The 22,584-nt window shown below is 46.8% G+C and overlaps 1 protein-coding gene across 5 annotated transcripts in view; it reads right to left on the reverse strand.

The window, feature by feature from the left end:
* JAZF1 (JAZF zinc finger 1) overlaps positions 1–22,584 on the reverse strand; it is a 334,186-nt gene that overhangs the window by 307,808 nt on the left and 3,794 nt on the right. Inside the window, exons 2-4 of one of the 5 annotated variants that reach the window (XM_089316041.1) lie at positions 21,450–21,677; positions 16,008–16,060; positions 15,360–15,595 (exon numbers count right to left, since the gene is read on the reverse strand). The exons of 3 other annotated variants lie outside the window; for them this stretch is intronic. In XM_089316041.1, coding sequence (XP_089172167.1) covers positions 15,455–15,595; positions 16,008–16,060; positions 21,450–21,677 — 422 coding nt within the window. In that variant the 3' untranslated portion in view covers positions 15,360–15,454. Of the gene's footprint in view, positions 1–15,359; positions 15,596–16,007; positions 16,061–20,002; positions 20,251–21,026; positions 21,738–22,584 lie in introns of those variants that run through there. One more of the 5 variants, XR_016222978.1, reaches the window with a different exon arrangement.

The raw sequence follows: 22,584 nt of genomic DNA on the forward strand, positions 1-22,584 counted from the left end.
GTAATTAGGGCTGGGTGGTCTGCAGAGAGAGCTGCACTCTAATCAGTGCCACGAGACACTGGTGCTGCTGGGCTGAAGCCCGTGCTGCGAGAATCAGTGCTTGGTAGGTACAAACTAAGTTCCAATCCCAGAACCCAGCACATCACCAGGCAAAGAGGGGGTGATCATTTTCATTAGACATTTGTTGAATGAGTGCGTGAATGTAGGAGCAGGTAAGTCCACCTCCATCGTCATCACATTCCCCACATTTCTTTACCTCAGATTTTACACTCCACGTAATACCCTTCCATCACTACAATGGATTATAAAACAGAAAAAGACTAACATGTGCACACATGCACACACACACACACACACACACACCTGCAGAGGTCTGCTAAATGCACCCCAACATCCATTCTGTTTTTACTAACAGAACATCTGGAGTTCCAGCCAGGCAGACAGCTGCACAGTGAAGACTGTATCTCCCAGTGCCATGCAGCTAACTGTGTCCCTGACAAGTCCCTCTTCCCACAGGCTGAGCAGCAGACAAGGTGAGAGCAGGCCAGCTCCAGCCTGACGGCAGAACCACATCCTGCAGCAGGGCTGGCGAGTGCCTCTGTAAGGGGCCAGTGACTGCTTCTGGCTCTGTGGGCCTCATCATCTCGGAAGCAACCGTCCAGCTCTGCCACTGCAGTGCAACATCGGCCGCAGACAATAGGAGATGAAAGGAGCGTGACTGTGCTGCAATAAAACTTTATTTATGGAATCAAGTCTGAGTCGCATTGTATTTTCACATCAGAAACCCTTCCACAATCTCTGAAAATATAAAAACCATTTAAAATTAATGAACCCTTCAATTTTCTTATTTATTTGAGAGACACAGAGAAAGAAACAGGTAGGGAGAGGGAGAGACCCCAGTTGGGTCCGTGTTGAGGCCAAGGCCAGGGGCTAAGAACCCAATAAACGCCTCACACCTGGGTCACTTGAGCCATCATGGCTGTCTCCTAGGTCTGCACTCAAAAGAAACTTGAGTCAGCAGTTATCTGATGTGGGACTGGGGCATCTTAACTGCTCTAGGCTAAATACTTACCCCCACAATATCCACTCTTAGTGAATATCCACTCTCTCTCTCTCCCCCTTCTCTCTCTCTTTTGTGTGTCTCTCAAATAAATAAAAAAGTTTATAAAATTAGAATGCATTTAACAAAAATAAACATAAAGAAGAAGAATCCCAGAAAAGGATGAAGAGCAGAGACCTTGACACATGAGCTTGACTGGCATGTTCCGGCCTGAGGACAGTGAGCGTGGCTGCAGCACCAGGCCCAGGAGCAGGGTGTGGGGTTTGACAGGCAACAGTCTTCAGAGGCACCGAGACTGCTAAGCAGTCGTGAGGCCTGTGGATGTTCTTTTGCAGAGTAGCTGGACAGGACATCCACTTTGGAAGGGTAACACCTGCTGTCTAAGAAGACACATTTTAGGGTGGTGGAGGAAGTAAGGCAGAGGCAGATCAGTTACGGGATAGCAGCATTGATGGGTGGTGCCTTGACAGTCTCTGTATTCAGCAGCCTCATCTCTTTTTTTTTTTTTTTTAAGATTTATTTTTTATTTATTTGAAAGAGTTACAGAGAGAGGTAGAGACACAGAGGGAGGTCTTCCATCCGCTGGTTCACTCCACAAATGGCCGCAACTGCTGAGCTATGCTGATCCAAAGCCGGGAGTCAGTAGCTTCTTCCGGGTCTCCCACGTGGGTGCAGGGGCCCATCTTCCATTGCTATCTCAGGCCACAGCAGAGAGCTGGATTGAAAGTGGAGCAGCTGGGACTAGAACCGGCGTCCTTATGGGATGCTGGGGCTTCAGGCCAGGGCTTTAACCCGCTGCGCCACAGCGCTGGCCCACACCTTACGTCTTATAGGAAGTCAGGTTTGTCCCTAAAGGATTTCATTCTTCTTAGTGTACATACAGCCTGGTTGAGGGCACTTTGGAAAGCTTACAGAAAAATGAAATTAAAAGATGAATGTATCTTAGTGCAAAGAAATTTTGGAGCTCATACATAGTTTTTTCATGCCACATATTTTCCATTGACCTGCTAAGTCTTCTTCTACTGCACAATGCATTAAAATTGGGAGTTTAGAGTCTCAGACTTTGTGCCTAATAATTAAAACAATTTTTAAAAATTTTCACCCAGATCAAAACATAATTAAGAAATGAAGTATTTTTAATTCAAAAGTTATTTGAGGTTAGATTGTGGTATTTTTAAAAAAGATGCATTCATTTCAAAGGGAGAATAACAGAGAAGGTGACAGAGATCTTCCATTAGCTGGTTCATTCCCCAAATGGCCATAAAATCCAGGCTGGGCCAAGCTGGAGCTAGGAGACATCAGAGTTTCCCACGTGGGTGGCAGGGCCTACACACTTGGGCCATTATGTGCTGCTTACCCATCAGCATTAGCAGGGATCTGGATCAGAACTGGAGTAGCCAGGACTTGAACTGGCACTCAAGTATCAGATGCTAGCATTGCAAGAGGTGGGTTAACCTGCTGTACCACAATGCTGGCCCTGATTGTGGTATTTTAAAAACAGCTACTTCATGGGTTTAGTTTTGCTCCCAGGGGCAACAAGCAGAACTTAGCAGAATGACCAGGTAATCTTGCCTCCAAGGTTGTGAGAATAGGTTCTAGGGTGGAGAATCTCTTTTAAAGTGGGCACTTCAAAAAACTTGTGGAAAATGGAATCAAAAGAGAAAGTCAGATATGCACATACAGTACTTAAGCAGGTACACAGTATATCCATGGCATTACAATTTCATGGGAGGGTTAGGAATGGGGAAAATGCTACAAGAGGTTCAAGAGGCATAATGAAAAATGGGTTGAGAAAGGTTTATGATGTGCATAAACACCTGTGTATAAAGCAATGTAGTTGTACTATATCTATCACATAATATATATAACCCCACTGTCCTTTCCACTACCTAATGTGATCTCTGTTTTTTTATATATATTTTTATTTACTGGAGAGGTAGAGTTACAGACAGTGAGAGGGAGAGACAGAGAGAAAGGTCTTCCTTCCGTTGGTTCACTCCCCAAATGGCCGTAATAGCTGGACCTGTGCCGATCTGAAGCCAGGAGGCAGTAGCTTCTTCTGGGTCTCCCATGCAGGTGCAGGGGCCCAAGGACTTGGGCCATCTTCCGTGGCTTTCCCAGGCCACAGCAGAGAGCTGGACTGGAAGAGGAGCAGCCGGGACTAGAACCGGCACCCATATGAGATGCTGGTGCCGCAGGCAGAGGACCAACCCACTGTGCCACAGAGTCGGCCCCATGATCTGTTTTTTAACTGCTGCTATAATGTATTCCCTTTTCCCACCTATAATGTAGGCTCCATGACAGCAGGGGTTTTCAGGTTTTTTTTTTTTTTAACAATTTACTTTTTTATTTGAGAGTGATCTTCCATGCAGTGGTTCACTCCCCCAAATGCCTACAACAGCAGGGAATTGGCCAGGCCAAAGCCAGGAACCAGGTACTGCACCTAGGTCTCCCATATGGGTGGCAGAGGCCCACATATTTGGGCCATCACCTGCCGCTTCCTGGGACGCATCAGCAGGGAGCTGGATCAGAAGCGCAGGTGGGACTGGAACCCAGGCTCTCAGATGTGGCAGGCAGGCGTCCCTCACTGGGCTTAGCACTCATGGGTAGGGTCTCTGTTTGCTGCTGTAATCCCAGCACCAGCAACACTACCTGGCACATGGGAAGTGAGGCTTGTGGGGTGAGGGGGCACTGTTGGAACAAATATCCTCAAAATCTTCTTGTGCTGTAAAATTCTATGATTCTAAGATGTCCTTGGGACACTGTTAGCCCCAGAGCAGCCTTTGAGATCTACCCAGGAGGCCGTTCCTGGCATACCAAAAGCATCTCCCCTGAAAGTAGCCCCCTGTCCATGACTCCCACCCCCAGCACCAGCTGTGTTTTAGGAAAACCTCAATACATTTATCAAAGCAGCTCTGTGATAAAAAATGTCAGAGGGACAGAGCCAACTGCTGCATCGGGTGATAAGGAAAAGATTACAGGCTTTCTAAAATTATCAGCAGGATAATGAACCTTTATAACTGCACTCACTGCCTACTGTCAGGTGGAGGGAGTGAATTATGTGGCAGCTTGGTTTGTGTTTCTGAAAAGTTCCTGAGCTTACTAATATACAACAGGTAGAGCAGCACAGCATTTTCCAGACTTAGGAGAAACCTAAGAGATCACCTCTGGATCTTTTAGGTGCCTGTGTGTGAATTCTGGTTACTTTTAGTGAGCTATGCTGGGCAAGTTATGAACCATGCTGTGGCTCAGCTTCCTTATCTGTAAACTGGGACTAAGTGGTGCAGCCCAGAGGTAATTTCACATATGCAAAGCAGTTAGATAAATGATCATGCCTAGCGCGCTGCAGACACAACCAATATTATTCATTTTCATCAGTCACTTGGCTTTTACTCCTTTTAAACTTGAAACTATTTCAATCCAAGAAAAATTTATCCAAAAGTTCTGCCGGGGATGAAAATGATGAGGGAGTCCTGTAGAAACCCAGAGGCCCCAAGACACTCTGGAAAACCTGTGACAGGGCCCAGTGCACGTATATTCCCAGAGAGGAAAGACTGCAAGCCAAAGTAACGCTTCACGTCACTGAGAGAGCTCCAGCCTCAACTACCGGACCCCATGTGCCCTGATACCAGGTGCCAACCCCTTACCAAGAAAACAGGAACAGTCACCAAAAAGTTCATGGAAAATGAATGCTGTAAAACCCATGCATAGATTTTATTTTATTTTTTTGCACTAAGACAAGTTTCCCTTTCAATTCTAGTTTTGAAGTACCCTGGTAGAGACTGTGTGTGCTCGTGGGGAACCCTGCTGTCACAGGAATGAGGGGTCACAAATGACATTCTAAAAGTAGTGCATGTGACCTTCCCAGAGAACCGGGGAGCTCATGGTGGCCCCTCGGTTCTGCAGCCTCTGCTTGACTCGTTCCAGAGGGCCCGCTGCTTTTCCTAACAGCCTGGGCTGCCGACTGGTTACAAAAGCCAGAATCAAAGGCACTATATGGCTACCCTTGATTCCCAGGGCAGTGTGGGGGAAGGCTCTGGAGTCCAGCAGGCCTGGCTGGATGATCTTGAATTGAGATCACTACGAAAGGCTTAGTATCTTGTCTATAAAATGCAGGTAACAGCCATACCTCCTGTGTAGCCCTTCTGAAAGTGTCCATGCAGCAGTTCATTCAATTGAGTTGAACAGCCCAGAGCACATAGTTGGATCTCAAAATCAGCAATTGCTATTAATTACAATTATAACCACCCACTCTCTCCATTAAACCACTGGGCTATATGTTAGCTATTCAATAGAAAGGCCAAGTTCTCAGGTGTTGCTCCTGGCCCGGAACTTGCTAGCTGAGCACCCAAAGCAAGCCCTCCCTTCCTCCACAGTAAACAGAACTGCACCTGGGACCTGCTGGGGGCTCCACGTGCCAGCGCCTTTGCAGCTCCAGGGAGCCAGGCATTAAGTTCCCCACCAGAATGAGAGTAGCAGTGACAAGTGCCAGCTAAGGCCTAGGCCCTGGCACAGTGTAGGTGTACTTCTCTACACTCCTTTTCTTTCCATGAGAAGAACAGAGAGGTTCACCATAGAGAAAGGACCTCAGAGAGCCCAGCCAACAGCCTGGCAGAGCAGAGAACTCAGACAGGGGGATTCCACGGTGCCAAGGAGCCTCCTTCCCACCCTGGATCCTTACAGGAAAGACAAATAAAGCCCTTGCACCTTTCATCCTTTTCTGTTGTTAAAACAGCTGAATCTTTTCTCCTAGAGTGACCACTCCCTGGGAACTGTGACTTCATTGAACATTGACAATACCTTTAAACAAGCCAAATGGTAAGACCACAGCCACAACCTCAAAGGAAATTCAAAGGACAGGAGTTGGAAGAGTATTAGAACAAGATATTCCTTAAACACCCATTATGAAAATTATCCTCTGCCCTCTTTCAACCCTTCTGACACAGCACAAGGAAGCCAGGGCCTCCCTGGGTGTAAAAGTATCTCCTCAAAGGCAAAGCCCAGGCTAACTCAAAGCCTTGAAATCTCTATGGCTTCAAGTGTCTTTACGTCAAGCAAAAGGTGAACGTCAAAAAAAGACTGACTGTTTTTAGGAGCAATCTAATCTAGTCCTTGAAGATGAAGGCTTCACAGTGGAGGAGACACAGCTGGGTGTAATCCAAGGGATACTGGTTTGAGTTCCTACACCATAAATGCAGTGCTCATGCTGAGGAGAGACACAACAATGAGGTGCTAAGTCAGAAGGTACAAAATCCTGAAACAGCAGTAATGGAATGCTGTCTGCAGTGTGATAGCAGATAATAACAAAGGCACTGTCAGCTCATGTTCATTAAATACCGAATACCTACCAGGCACTGCTAGGGTTTGTCACATGTTCACTCAATCTCACACCAGCTCTGTATGGTTGATCTCATATCCCTCCTTTCCCTCATGAGAAAATCATCTATTAGAAAATTGTGCAAGGTCACCTGCCACCAGCGACAGCCACCAAAAGGTAGGGGAAACGGTGCGAGGAAGGGGAAAGGAGGTTCCCGACTGGCTGGGTACACTTTACCCTTCCCTGTGACACTGGCTCTGAACTGGGGAAGACAAGGGGCACAGGACCCAGCAGTGAAGCAGGCCCAGGGTTCTCCCGACGCGCCTGGTGCCAGACAGCGCATCCCAGGCAGCACCCCTACTTCTCAGCTCCGCCAAGCAGCTCAGGAATTTAGAACACAAGCCCAGAGCACTGGGCAACCCAAATTGAAGCCTTGGGATGCTTAAGTAACCTCAGAATGGAAAAGGGGTCATCCCTAACCAGAGAAGTAGGTTCCCCTGTTCTTGGTGGCCAAGCAGAAATCATATAACTACTTTCTCCCGCTCTGTGAAGTCGCAATTTCCCTGTCTGAAACACAGACTCAGCCCTCCCTGGGGAGTCGCACTGTTTGCCTCTCAAGCCCTCTGGGGTGCTGTAATATAGGGTTAGCGACCTCCTGCTTGTAGATACTTTTTATGTCTCTACACTAAATATCAGATCCTTTCAGCTTTTTCCCACGTAGGACACAAAGGCTCCCGCAATCGAGTAGACCGTGGCTGTTCACACACGTCTGTCCCCTTCCTTGCCTGCCATCTCCAGGCTGGCCTGTGCTGACTCCTTCTGGCCAAAGGAATGCTACAGGCATGACCCGAATGGAGGACTGAAGTGAGCCTTGCTGGTCTATCACATGACGAGCATGCCCCTTGCAGCTGCTGCCGCGTTAGCCCAGGTTCCAGAACGACTGAGGCAGGGTGGGGGGTGGCATCCTTGAGCCCAGCCCACAGCCTAAAGCAGAACCACCCAGCTGCACCCAGCCCTCCAGCAGCCAAACCTCAGTTGCCTCCAGCGGCCTTGGTGGGAAGTCACTGAGTCAGGGGGTGGCTGCCCATGCTGTGTCACTGTGGCACTCGCTGACGAATGCCTTGTCACTTTATGTTCATTGAGAGGCTAAATCACCGTACAAACATATATTTTAGCAGATCTTGCACTCTTCTCCCTTGAATTTCGAGGACTGAATGGGCCTCCTATCACCCAAACACACGCCCCACTTCTCAGATGCTTGAACAAAGATGAAAATACAGAGAACAGGCTCACACACCCTCAGGAGAACACTGGCTCCTTCTCCACTCCCGCCCGTCATGTTTCTGCCCCATGCTCACAACCACCAAAATCCAGGCAGGACTTCACAAAGCTACTGAAGAAACTTCTGAAAGAAATCTATAGGTTCCCCGAGTCTATAAACTGTGATAAACATTATTTTTAATATGTCGTGATTATAGATAATCCTTACTTTTTACGTCTGGTTTACAATCAAATAGCTAACATCAAATTACATCAGTAAAATGAATGTGTTAGTCAAAAAATTTTATTTCAATGTGAAGTTCAAAGCATCAGTAACACTTTTAGGACTGAAAAACAAGCAAACGTGGAGCTGGTGTTGTGGTGCAGCAGGCTAAGCTATCGTTGGCAACACCAGCATCCCATATCCGAGCTTCGGTTCAAGTCCCAGCTGCTCTGCTTCCAAGCCAGCTCTCTGCTAATGCACCTGGGAAGCAGCAGAAGACGCCCCAAGTACTGGGGTTCCTGCCACCCATGTGGGAGATCAGATGGAATTCCAGGCTCCTGGCTTCAGCATCACCCAGCCATATATATATGTGTGTGTGTGTGTGTATATATATGCATCTCCTGTTTTTCCATTATTCAGTTGTAACCTGAACACAAATTGTTTTCTGCTTATATCATTTTTTTAATTTAATTAAAGGCAGAGTGGAGAGAGAGAGAGAGAGAGGGAGAGATAGGTAAAGAGAGAGATCTTCCATCTATCTGCTGGTTCACTTTCCAAATGGTTGCAGGCTCGGCCAGTCCAAAGTCAGGAGCCAGGAATTCTACCCAGTTCTCCCACATGGGTGGCAGGGGCCGAAGGACTTCCCAGGTACCTCAAACCAGTACTCTAAGATGGGATGTGAGTGTCCCAAATGGCAGCTTAGCCTGTGGCACAACACCAGCCTCTGTTTATATAGTTTTAAAAAAACTGTCTAGACTCCTGAAATGTATTTTCTCCTAAATAAAAAATTTTATTTTTTAAATGTGGGAGTCACTTTTCTAACCACCATGACCTAACATCTCAAAAACTTAAATCTACATAAACAGCACTAAATTAAGGCTGGTATATTTTGAAACAGCAAGAATTTGTGTGTGGAATGTATTCCATGGATTCCTAGGACCACTCAGAATGACTTACACAAACACAAGCCAAAACTCTACCAGGGAAATCAGATTTTATCAAATATCTCCAAGTCAAAATGCTTAACAAAAACCAGAAACATATAAGGTTGTTTTGATTATTTTCTCCCATCACATTATGGAAACATGAGGAGGACAGAAGAATCTGAGGATTTGGTGGCCCTGGGAGCGTTGTTACAGACTGGTGCTAACATTCATGAGGGGCTTCCCAATTACAAATGTTTTTATTCAACCCTTATATCAACACTCTGAAATAAGTCCTATTCCCATCCCCATGTGACCTGGAGGAATTGACCCATAACCTTCCACAGTCAAGCCACCAGCACAGCTTCCTGCACGAGATGACCAAGAGCTCCAATAGAAAATTCACCAGAAACACATGGATCATGTACTATTACCCCATTTTAGAGACGGAGAAAACGAGGCACAGAAAGGTTCTGTAACTTGACAGAAGGAGCAACACCAGGACTCCAAATTTGGTAGGCTGGCTCCAGGAGCCACACACTAAACCACTGACCGCTGCCTTTGCTCTGCTTCTCTGCTGAGCTCACGGCTTTATATCCCTGAAGCTTGTTTGCCTGTAGAATCAGCCAGCTGGACCAGCTTAATTCATCTATGAAAGTTGTCTTCCATGATGACAACACAGGGGGAGAGTTTCTGGGAGGCTCTGCTTTTTTCCCAGGGGAGGGAGATGCGCCTGGTACTGATCTCACTACAGGTGCTCCCGGACACATGAAAAGTTACATCCTGACAAGCCCGCTGTAAGCTGAATGTCTTGTGGGGGAAAATCCATTTAATCCACCTCACCTGCTGGACACCCTGGCAAAGCCGCACTATGTGGAGGGTCAGCTGTTGGCCACCATGACCATGGGGCTGACCTGAAGCCCTACTCCCTACTGTTGCTTAGCATCCAGAGAGAGGACTGAATCTCATAATGCCAGCCCAGGTAAAGACCAAAATTCAAAATCCCAAGGGCAGTCTCTGGAGTGTATATTGCTTTTGCACTATTGCAAAGTCAAACTACGGTGAAGTGCAGTCAGGAGCCACGTGGACACTTTTAGGATTAATGCTCATCTTTTTAGAATTTAGTATAAAAAAATTTTAAGTCACCAAGTTTTCATATTAAAAAATGGTTAGCCATTTTTGAAAAAGGACTGAAATTAAAAAAGAAAATGTAATCTATAACTGACGACTCTGCATTACCACATTTATAGTGCAAAGGCCTCCTTGCTGGAAGCAATGGCCCTCAAGGTTAAAGCTGCATCCCACCGTTCACATGTGTTTCATCAAAACACACGGTCCACCATTAATATCTCTTATGAAATACAGTAGGTGGGTGGAGTTCTTGTTTTACACAATGGTTTAGACATATTGATAGTTGGTGCCAATAAAGATAGATATCACATGAAAATCTTCATTCCCAGTTCCTCCCCGTCAAGGAAGATGAAAACTGTCTGTCAGCAAAGGGCCTACTCGGCTACCCGGTGACATGGCTGGTGCCGAGCTACAGCCACCTTTTCAGGGAAAGCCAGGCCTCTCCCAATGACATGGACTTCACCACGTACTCACACATTGTGTGCGGGAGGCATGCGAGTCTGGACTCTGGGGCTGCTGTCTTCCCATGTTGAGCATTTCTCCTCTCACCCCAGGTCTGGGGCAGCAGCACATCTCCAAACCTGCTATTAGTGTTCCCCCACTAAAACTAAAACCTATAGAACTGAAACCCAAAAAAGGCTGTATATATTTTCTGATGGCTTTTGAACAATGCCATTATCCTCATCATAATGCTACTATGAGCAATGAGCTCCAGCCTTGGCAACCTAGGGGAGTGTTGGCAACCTGTGCAGTGTTAAAACGCAGCTGCCCAGACCGCAGCACCCCAAGTCACTAAGGCAGAAGCTCTGGGGGTGCAGCCCCAGCACCTTTACTTTCTCCAGGTTCACCCAAGTGATTCTGACAGCAGGCCCTATAGGAAACTCCTGATGTGAGTGCTCATAACACAGAGGGTGTGACTTACAACCCAGCAAAGCTGATTTCCACAAGCCAAGGATGAGAACCACTCATATTCTTTTACCACACATGCCAGGTAACACCTAAGAAGCCTTCATCTTTCTAGGAATTGACAAAATGAGTTTCTATCATTCTAACATCTGAAGCAAAGTGTGTTTGTAACTCAGCATCGCTGGAGCAAAGTGTTTGTCTGATGTCTGTGTATTTTCACAGTGGGCCCCTGGAAGCGCGGATGGGAGGCAGACATGTAACAGGGAGTTTCTAACCCAGGGAGAACACCAGTACACAAGAGTTTAAATCACACGTCTCAACCACTCAGCTGAGCTGGTGCCAAACTCCAGATGTCTGGTGTCAAAAGATCCCATGAAACGATGCCCTGAGCACATCTCTGAAATCTAGTTATCTATAGGTTATGTGGGGGCTGGGACACACCTGTGTGACACTTGCTAAGAGTCTGAGTCCACAATCCAACAGCCGGTCTGATTCCTAAATAGAAAGGAGCTCCAGGAGGAAAGGGAGAAGCCTAGACCAAGTTAACCCGGAATTCCTGGGGTGCAGGCTTCCCAAACTACGTACTTAGCTTGGGTTCACTAAGATTCTTCAAAACCCCATCTCTGGGCTCAGCAAGTGGCCTAGTGGTTAAGATGCTGCTTGGGATTCCATATCAAAGTGCGTGGGTTTGAGAGTCTTGGCTCTGCTCTGGATTCCAGTCTTCCTGCTCATGCAATCCCGGGGAGGCAACAGGTGATGGCTCCAGTACTTGGGTCTCTGCCACCCACATAGGGGACCTGGAATGAGTTCCCAGTTTCCAGCTTCAGCCCAGCCCAGCCCCAACCATTAAGTGTAAACCCTGGCTACACACAGCACTGTTTGTGTACTTCAAGCTCTGTCCTGGTTTCCTCCAGGAATACATGGGACTCATACTGTACAATGCACACTAATGCCACAAGCTAGGGGTGCTATACACAGTTACTGTTCCCATGCTCACAAATGGCAGAAGTGTCTGTGTTGGAAAAGATAAAAGGTAGTGGGACCAGGATTCAAACTCCAGTTCTGTCTGGTTCCAGAGTTCAAATTTTTCCCACCCCAGCCCTCCTGCCACCTGGAATATTCTAACCATGCATTGTAGGTAAAGCAAGAAATGATCCAACTAAGCATCATAATATCCTCAATTTAGAAAAGGAGTAAGTTCTATTCCCAAGTACAAAAATACATGGATTTCCTTTTGAAAAAGGTCTTCCTCAAATTTCCTTAATATAAACTACCCTGGACTAATTGCACAGCTGGTACTGTACACATCACTCTCACAGAGACACACCAATACACATCCCTCACATACACACACCTCCAAAAATCAGGAATAAATTTTTCATAGCCCACAGTTACCTTATGGTAATTATTCTTTTTTTAAAGATCTATTTATTTATTTATTATTTAAAAGGCAGAGTGAGAGAAAGAAGGAGAGAGACATGGAGACAGAGAGACCCACCTTCCATCCACTGGTATACTCTCCAAAGCTCACAAAAGCCAAAGCTGGGCCACACTGAAACCAGGAGCCAAGAACTCCACCTAGGTCTCCAATGCAGGTGGCAGGAACCCAGGTAACTGAGCCATCGGCTGCTGCCTCCCAGGATGCATGAGCAGGAAGCTGGATGGCAGGTGCAGAGTAGCCAGCTCTCAAACCAGTCACTCTGATATGGGATGTGACATTAGTGGCTCCCTGTGTCACAACGCCTGCCCCAGTAACTGATTCTTTTTTTTTTTTTTTTTTTGACAGGCAGAGTGGACAGAGAGAAAGGTCTTTCTTTTGCTGTTGGTTCACCCTCCAATGGCCACTGCGGCTGGCGCGCTGCAGCTGGCGCACCGCGCTGATCCGATGGCAGGAGCCAGGTGCTTCTCCTGGTCTCCCATGCACCCCGGTGTGCCGGCGCCGCAAGGTGGAGGAATAGCCTAGTGAGCTGCGGCGCCAGCCCCAGTAAACTGATTCTTTTCAAAGCCCAAAGCACTCCTCAATTTTAACCCTCACTCCACCTCTGAAAACACTTCTTGAGGAAGTGGAACAGGAGGAGACCCTGTCCTCCAGATAAGAGCTGGGTTTCTGGGTGGGGGCACAGCACACAGATGGTGAACTTCAAGTACAGGGCCCCAGGACCATGGGGAAGGGCCAAGCACAGCAGTGATGTTGACTGAGGTAGAAGAGGCTGTCTTGCAGGGAAATGCTTCTGTTTTCTAATTTCACCAAAACAGACCCTCCCCAGTTCACATTTTACAGGCTATGGTATCTCACCACTACGGTCACATGCTTAGCTCCACGTGACGCAGGTAGTGTCTGCCTCATCAGCTTGCTACGAAGGTAAATTAAACACTGTACGGAAAGTGTTTTTGCACCGCCTCCAGCACACAGTGGTGACTCCCTAACTGGGACACGAGTTTGATGAGGCCTGTGGCTCTATACCCTCTTTATGGAAAAAAAGAATGCAGTGTTACAAACACAAAGTATTCATGAAAGTGATTATTTACTCAGACTAAAAATTATAACACAAAATTTTATAAGCTGGAGATACATCACAAAATTAAAATCCAAGAAAACAATCCAGAATATAGAGTGCCTCACACACTGCTGTAAATACTGCTTTTGGGCTGCACACTCTGATGAATTCTCATATGACAAGGGTGCATATTAATATCATTTTCTATAGGGTAAAAAGATAAATCAGTCTTCCTTTAAGCATGAGGGACTGAATTTAAATTTTTATTTAGTTGGGAAGTAGAGAGAACAAGAGAGAGACCTCCCATTTACTGGTGCACTTGCCAAATATCTGCAGTGGCTGGGCTGGGCTAGGCTAGGCTAGGCTAGAGCTGAAGCCAGGAACTGGGAACTCAATCCAGTCTCTCAGGTGGGTGGTAGGAGCTCAGTTACTTCTGCCATCACTGTTGCCTCCCACAGTCTGCAGTAGCTGGAAGCTAGAAGTCAGAACTTAGGAGTCAGGAATTAAACTTGGGCATTCCAATATAAGATGTGGGTATCCTTTAAAAATAAAGATTAATTTATTCGAAAGGCAGAGTTACAGAGACAGAGGGAGAGACAGACACAGAGAGAAAAGGAGAGAGACAGAGATCTTCTACTGGTTCACTCCCCAGATGGCCCAGTGGCCAGATGGACCAGGTTGGCAGCCAGGAGCTTCATCCAGGTCTCCCATGTTGGTGGAAGGAACTCAAGCACTTGGGCCATCTTCCATGGCTTTCCCAGGTACATCAGCCGGGTGCTGGATCAGAAGTGGAGCAGCTAGGACTTGAACAGGCGCCTATTTGGGAAGCAGCCATTGTAGACAGAGGCTTAACCCACTGCACCACAATGCTGCCCCCACCCCCCGTTTTTGGTTTTAAAGATTTATTTATTTAGTTGAAAGGTAGAGTGACACAGAGAGGGAGAGACAGACAGGGACAGAGACAAAGATGGAGAGAGACAGAGAGTTATCTTCCAGCTGCTGGTTCACTCTCCAAATGTCCACAAACCAGGAACCCTGAATTCCATCTGGTTTCCCATGAAGGTGGCAGCAACCTGAGTTTTTCGGCTATTACCAGTTGCTTTTCTAAGTGCACCAGCAGGGAGCTGGATCAGAAGCAGAGCAGCCAGGACTCAAACCAGTGCTCCAATATGGGATACCAGCATCGCAAGGGGTAGCCTAACCCACTGCACCACAAAGCCAGCCCCAGATGTAGGGGTCTTAACTGGTGTCTTACCTGCTGGGCTAAATGCCCACTCCTGAAATTTAGTTTTAATTGCTGCTAATTCAGGAAAGTTATTTTTGGTCTCATGGCTCTTTTTTTGGCAATGTCATATGAATTTTTAAGATTGTTGCCAAATTTGTAAATAGTTTTAATTTTCTTTCACGCATAAGCCATAAAAATTCAGGATTTTCCAAGTATTTTTGTGCATTGATAATGACAACTGTGCTTTGCATTGACATTCATTAACCAATTTGTTAGTGTTTTTTGCTGTCATGAAAAGTCATGTGAAATAAGCATGAATCCTACACCCAGAATGCATTTTTTTTTTTTTTGACAGGCAGAGTGGACAGTGTGAGAGAGAGACAGAGAGAAAGGTCTTCCTTTTCCATTGGTTCACCCCTCAATGGCCACTGTAGCTGGTGCACCGCGCTGATCCGAAGCCAGGAGCCAGGTGCCTCTCCTGGTCTCCCATGCGGGTGCAGGGCCCAAGCTCTTGGGCCATCCTCCCTTGCCTTCCCGGGCCACAGCAGAGAGCTGGACTGGAAGAGGAGCAACCGGGACAGAATCCGGTGCCCCGACTGGGACTAGAACTGGGGGTGCCGGCACCACAGGCTGAAGATTAGCCTACTGAGCAACAGCGCTGGCTCAGAATGCACATTGTAAGTGGTGCCTTTGTGATGTGTCTGCACAGTTGAGCACATTCCTAAGGAAGAGAATTCACTTGAGAACACAATTCTTCCCAGCACTTTACACACATAACAAGTAGACCAATTTCCCACAGACTTTTGACTCCACACATTTCTTTTTTTTTTTAAAAGATTTATTTTATTTATTTGAAAGACAGAGTTACAGAAAAAGGTAGAGATAGAGAGAGAGGTCTTCCTTTTGTTGGTTCACTCTCCAGATGGCCGCAACAGCTGGAGCTGCGCCGATCCGAAGCCAGGAGCCAGGAGCTTCTTCCAGGTCTCCCATGCAAGTGCAGGGCCCAAGGACTTGGGCCTTCTTCTATTGCTTTCCCAGGCCATAGCAGAGAGCTGCATTGGAAGTGGAGCAGCGGGGTCTCAAACCGGCGCCCATATGGGATGCTGGTGCTTCAAGCCAGGTTGTTAACCTGTTGTGCCACAGCGCCGGCCCCCTGGCTCCACACATTTCAAACCACATTCCCAGCGGCAGATGTCACAGCACCCCCTCATGCTAGGATACTGCCTCTGCCCCTGCTCCTTTGTGTGAGGAGTGTAGCAGAGCGCAGCAGGGGCACCTGGGAAGCAGCTCCTACACGAGAATGGTTAGGGGCAACTCTACTGCACAGAGAAGACTGTGAATGCAGAAGCACAACCCACCAAACCCAAACTGACTTCCCCTTAGCTCTAGCTCAGCGCCAATGTCATCAAACCCAAGGAGAAACGGGACAGAAGGGAAGTCACAGGGGCAAAAGGAAAAGGTTACCTTTTCAGATGTTATATTATCCCATGAACAAGTTGCTTGGAAAGTGCTGGGTGCTGTGGAGAAGGCAGAGGCAGCGAGAGATTCAAAAGCGGCAAAATCCATGTTGTGCAGGGGAGGGGCCCTAGGGCTTGAGTTTGGTTAGTGCCAGGATAAATTTGCTCCTATGGTCTCTATCATGATTCATCATTTATCTCAGTGTACGTGTCTGGTCTGTCCAAATAAATTTCAACTCTGGAGACAGTTAAGTATTGTCTTAAGTATCAGCATACCAGAAATAGTCAAGATGTGTGTGGAAGTCCTCAATGTCCATGGCGATCTTAGCAAGAGAGCACATGCACAATACATGTCTACAAATGTATGCATGTATTACACACTAATACACATAAGGATATAGGAACACATGTATACATACATTTTATAGTCCCCTCACCTGGACAATTCCAGAAATAAACTATTCAGAAGTTTCAAACTGTGCATGGCTCTGAGTACTGAGATGAAATTTGAGGCTGTCTCATCTCTAAGTATGTGACTTACCCCTTTGGCATAGCCATGCTTTATATGCTACCTGCCCAGCAGCCATTTATAAGCCTTCTCAGTCATCACACAGGCTGCTGCAGCATCACAGTGCTGGCACTCAGCTCACTCTTATTTTATTCCACCATGGCCCCAAAGCACGTGTCACAGAGTAGCTACAGAGCACTTCCTTTAAGTGAAGAGATGAAAGTCCACAACCTTAAGAGGAAACGTATGCTGAGGTTGCTAAGGAGGTACAGTGAGAACAAATCTCCCGGCAATGACATTGTGAACAAGAAAAAAGATTCATTCTAGTTTTGCTGTGGCACCTCAACTGCTAAAGTTGTGCCCACATCGTATAAAAGTGTAATACTTAAGGTGAAGAAGGCATTAAATTTACAGGTTGAAGATGTGAATAAAAAAAAATGTGGGGCCGGTGCCGTGGCTCACTTGGTTAATCCTCTGCCTGCGGCGCCGGCATCCCATATGGGCACTGGGTTCTGGTCCCGGTTGCTCCTCTTCCAGTCCAGCTCTCTGCTGTGGCCCGGGAAGGCAGTGGAGGACTGCCCAGGTGCTTGGGCCCTGGCACCTGCATGGGAGACCAGGGGGAGGGGGAAGCACCTGGCTCCTGGCTTCGGATTGGTGCAGGGTACCGGCCATAGTGGCCATTTGGGGGGTGAACCAATGGAAGAAAGACCTTCCTTTCTGTCTCTCTCACTGTCTAACTCTGCCTGTCAAATAAAAAAAAAGAAATAAAAAAAGAAAAAAATGTATTCCAATTGGTAATAATGGAAAAAATATATATAGATATATACATAAAGTTTATATAAACATTTTCATATGTATACAGTTTTATATTTATATGATTGGTACTATGTGAGGTTTCTGGTATCAACTTGGGGTCTAGGAACATATCCTTCATAGACACAGGGGAATGACCATATATGTCATTTAAAAGTATATACATATAAAGGTACTGCCAACACTGTGGAAAGTAGAATCAAAAAAGTAAGTTTATTTCAGTGAAAAAAACTTGGGAATCCATGCACAAGTTTTCAATTTTCTATTGATGCATCCTGTGTGTACACATATTTGTGTTAGCTGCCTATACTCATTTACCCCCAGAGCAGCAGTGAATTTCTCGATGCTAATAATATGGTAGCCAGACCTCCGGCCTTCAAGGAGCTCCACCTCAGGAGACAGTCACTACTGCAGCCTGGCAGGCAGTGAACAGGGCTGCCTTTAGGAGCCAATGGGTAAGCCAGACAAGGGCTGACCAGCAGGAGACTATCTATAGTTAGTGACCCAAGAAAAGGCACTCTGACTCCTGCCAAAGAGGAAAGAGAGTTATCTTTTAAGTGAATGCCCATTCATCTGTTGCCCTGCTTGCAGCTTAGCCCCTCCCCGCCCCAAAAAAAGTAGTGGCCTACATTTGGCACCTGCATCCCATATCAGAGTCCCTACTCCACTTTCAATCCAGCTTCCTGTTGAGGCACATCCTGGGAGGTAGCAAACGATGCCCCAGGTACATGGGTCCTTGCCACCCATGCAGGAGACCTGGATGGAATTCTGGTCTCCTGGCTTTGGCTTGGTCCAACCTTAGATGTTGCAGGCATTTAGGGAGTAAACCAGTGGATGGAAGATTTCTGTTTCTCTCTGCCTTTCAAATAAAAATGAAAAAAAAAAAAAAGTAAGTGAAAACCACTGCAACATTCCAGTGCTTATTGCATGGAAAAAATAGAATTTTCTTTAACTGATGGAGCATATGAAATGAAAGGCATTTTTTAAAACACACATATTATAATCAATTTCTGACACAGCTTCTGATTTTCAGATTCTAGATAAATATTTGCAACTGAACACATTAACCACGTCAGCACAAAACAAATCTATTTACCTGTCATGAGACAAAATGTATTTCTTCAGTACCCAGGACAGGTCAAGTTCTGAAGGCAGGGGCAAGGATGGAGGGGAGAGAGAAACACAAGGAGATGTGGGGCATGATGCAAAAACTAGAAAAAGGAAGAGCCGTAAGGGACTCAGTAGCATTGCCCCCCTGCCCCGCCCCCAGACCTCAGGCTACAACACAAAGATGCTGGCCTCCAAAGGGCCCCAGGGAAGCCTCTCTCTCCAAGTGCCCCTAGCCCGCTCCAGCCTCAAGGCTTCCTCCCCATCACCAATGGGGAGAATCGGGCTTTCTGAAAACAGCCGTCAACCTGCGTTTCTAGAACTGTCAAGATGGGAGTCGTCTCCAAAGAATGTGAACTCTAACAGAAACCATTTTCTGAAGAATACGCAGGCATCTGTCAACCCAGTTGGTTGCAAGCAGAGTTGGGTGTCTGTCTGCACCTTTCAGTCATATGTCAAAAAAGGGTAGGGGGTGGGGTGGGGTGGAGTACACCAAAGAAAAACAAGTAGGGGTTTTTGCAAACTGTTCCATAAAAGGGTGATGTGATTGTTTGCAGGTAAAAAGTAGGAAAAAGGAGAAACTACTGAGGCCACCATTCTGGAGAATGCCACAAGGTTTTGGGTGGAGGGTTCCCTTGTGCTGCCTATGCTGTGTGCCTGGGCACGAGTTTAAACCTCCCCGGTCTCTGCACCTGGGGCCTTTTTGGAAACCATGGGAGGGAGGAACAGGTACACAGGGTGCAGGCAGAGCAGAGCAGACAGGAACAAGCCTTTCATTCATTCATTTACTCATTCAGTCACTCCTTCTTCCCGCGGAAAGGGGCCTTGGAGGAATGTGCCCACGTGCTCAAGGCATCGTACCTCTCTAATCCTGAGTTTTTCCAAAAAAGTTCAGGCCACAAGGAAAGGCCATGCTGGAAGCTGCTGGTCATGATCTGCCAGATTGTCACAGCAGGATGACAAACATACTTATTTAGTAAACACACCAGTGTCAGGGAGTTGCATGATATCATGTTGCAGATGAGTACTTTGTAGAGCTCCCTTAACCCTCACTCGCCACTCCCTGAGTACAGCTGTTATTATGCTCACTTTACAGAGGTGGAGAAGCTGTCCACGGCCACATCGCTGACCAGCAGCAGAAGCGGATGCTCAGTCCCGACCACGGTGGGTCACTACATGGCTTCTCAGCTGACTGCCACCCCTCCTCCACAACAGTTCCGTTAGTTTCCAAGGAAGAAACATAGACCAACTGTGTGCAGAGGAGGGGGAGAGACTGTCAAGCTCCTCACCTCTTTGGCAATCTGACACAGGCCCAGCTCTGCACACCTCTCTGGAATTCAATCCCCAGTCCATACTCACCAGTCAGACACTGAGGCAAGTTACATAAACTTCCTGTGCCTCAGTGTGCTCATCTCTAAAGTGGGAAGAATAAAGGCCTACCAAATACTGCACAACTCATCCTTAGTCACGCATCACTTCACTATTAAGGGATTTTATTGTTGAAGCATGAACACTGTAGGACGTAAAGACAGCTACAATGTCATCAGCCAATATAATCTTAAGGGACCACTGTCTTTTTTTTTTAATTTATTTTATTTATTTGAAAGATTTACACATAGAGAGGGAAATACAGAGAAGAGCTCTTCCATCCACTGATTCACTCCCCAAGTGGCTGCAATGGCCTGGGGTTGGGCCAAGCCAAAGCCAGGAGCCAGAAGCTTCATTCGGGTTCCCCATGCTGGTGCAGGAGCCCAAGTACTTGGGCCATCTTCTACTGCTTTCTCAGGTGCATTAGTAGGGAGCTGGATTAGAAGCAGAGCACCTGAAACTCAAATTGGTGCCCATAAGAGATGCCAGCATTGCAGGCAGTAGCTTAATGCCACACACTGACCCCGAAACCACTGTCTTGTATGCAATCTGTCATTGATCAAAACGTCATTGTGTGGTGTACGACTGTAAGTGTATTTACTACACTGTGATGCATCTTTGAGAAGATAATGCAAAGATTTGCTAAACCAGCATTGGAGCCAAATTTGACCTTACTTTCATTCATCTTTCCAGAAACTTCGACCTTTAATAACCAGATTGTTTATAAACCCACCACATGAAATGAAGTGCCATCAACTTACTACCTAGGTTTTAGAGATGAGAAAATCAACAAAACTAACCACAAGAAAAATGCTGGCATTCAGGGTCAGAACGAATGCAAACCACTCTTGGAAAATGAGACTCCACACCCCCACCAGGCCCTTGCAGGAAATCTGCATGGACAGCAAAGCTGAGGCCTCTACCACATGGGGAAGGCTCTAGATGAACTTCTGCTTCAGTCCCCTCACAAGAATTGCTGAATGGGGTCAGCAGGTACACTCGGGCCCTGGGGCCTCTGCCCTGTCTGCTCCCCTGGCTTGGCCCTCACAGCTGCCCAGAAATGCTCACGGTTAATTCTCCCACCCCTCTGAACGTCTTGGCTCTCACATCAGCTTCTCGTGAAGTCCATCCTGAACACCTATTTAACATTCCAGCACCTCTTCCTCCCAACCCTCTTGACTGTGCTCTAACTTTGCTGTACCACTAATCCCCTTTCAAAAGACACTGTACCTTTATATCAGTTTCCTGTAGAATGTCAGATCTTCAAATGCTTGGTGCTGTATTTCCTTCACCAAAAAAATATCAAGTGCCTGGGACTGAGCCTGGCATACAGCAGGTGCTCGGCACGCACTAACACATGAGCACATTGAAAGTGCAGAGGTCCTTTTGTGAATGTCCCCAGTAATCATGACAGGTATGAACGACTCGACAGCTGTCTCTCTGAGACCAAATGTCCAGCAATTTCCCAGCATCAGGATGCAAGGCCTGGCCAGGAATTTCATGGGTCTAAGGCATGACCTTCAGTGCTAAATGTAATGTGCTCGGTGTTCTAAAAGTCACAGTCAACAGTGTAACCTCACCTATGGATGTCCATGCCAAGAGTGCTTCTACAAACTCAAGTACCTACTAACGATCAGAAGCAAACAAATTCACGTCGGCTTTTCCTGTTTCCGGGAACCAGCACCAGGGCTGTGAATGAAGTGATCGCAAAGTCACAGAGAAGCAGGGGAATTCTATGAAGTTTAGGCCAGGAGCAGGGCAGGGCCTCAGCTGGGTGCTTGGCTTGTCCACTGAGACAGGAGGCCAGTACTGAACCAGCAGTGAAGTGCACAGAGGCAAACAGGAACATGGCACACTTCCTTCTCAGAGGAGGGTAAGGAGCTAAAAAGAGGATGGGGAAAATCACACTTCCCTTGAATCTGAAGTCCCAAATCCTTGTTCCTTATAGGAAGAGGAAAATGGTTAAAAACAAGAGCTAAGTGTGTATTATAAGAGACCGAGACGACTTGATGCACTTAATTAATCTGAATTAAACACAATATAGCTATAATAAAAACGACAGGCCTTGAAAAATCTGTCAAGAAAAAAACACAGCACATTCCCCAAACCCTTCATTTCATCACTGATTAAGGATGTCAAGCAGGGGTTGCACGGTAATAACCCAAAAAGGCCCCTATGGTAGTACTGTGCCCTAAGCACACTGCTAACATTCTCATGGGTGCTAAGAAACACGATCTTTGAATAAATCAAAGGCAAAGATAATACACATCTCTTGATAGACTTTTCATTAACCTTTTTTATTTATTTACCTGAAAGGCAGAGCCACAGAGAGAGAGCGAGAGAGAGAGAGAGAATATCTTCCACCCACTGGTTCACTCCCCAGATGGCCACAACAACTGGGACTGGGCTAGAGCCAGGAGCCAGGAGCCAGGAGCTTCTTCTGGGTCTCCCACAGGTGCAGAAGGGGCCCAAGCACTTGGGTCATCCTCTGCTGCTTTCCCAGGCCACTGGCAGGGAGCTAGGTTGGAGGTGGAGCAGCCAGTACTGGAAGTGGCACCCATACGGGATGCTGGTGTCACAGGTGGTGGTTCAATCCACTATGCCACAATGCCAGCCTCCATTTTTTTGAAATAGTTAACATTTTTAATGTAGCCACTTGCTACGATGCATGAAATCAGTAAGTAAATCAATAAAACTAACCATCCAAGGGCTGGCATTGTGTTGCAGCAGGTTGGGTGGTGGCCTGCATGGGTGCCGGTTCCAGTCCTGGGTGTTCCACTTCTAATCA

The sequence above is a fragment of the Oryctolagus cuniculus genome, chromosome 16, assembly GCF_051225735.1.
Source record: "Oryctolagus cuniculus isolate XC-2025 breed Fujian yellow rabbit chromosome 16, ASM5122573v1, whole genome shotgun sequence".
Classification (NCBI taxonomy): Eukaryota; Metazoa; Chordata; class Mammalia; order Lagomorpha; family Leporidae; genus Oryctolagus; species Oryctolagus cuniculus.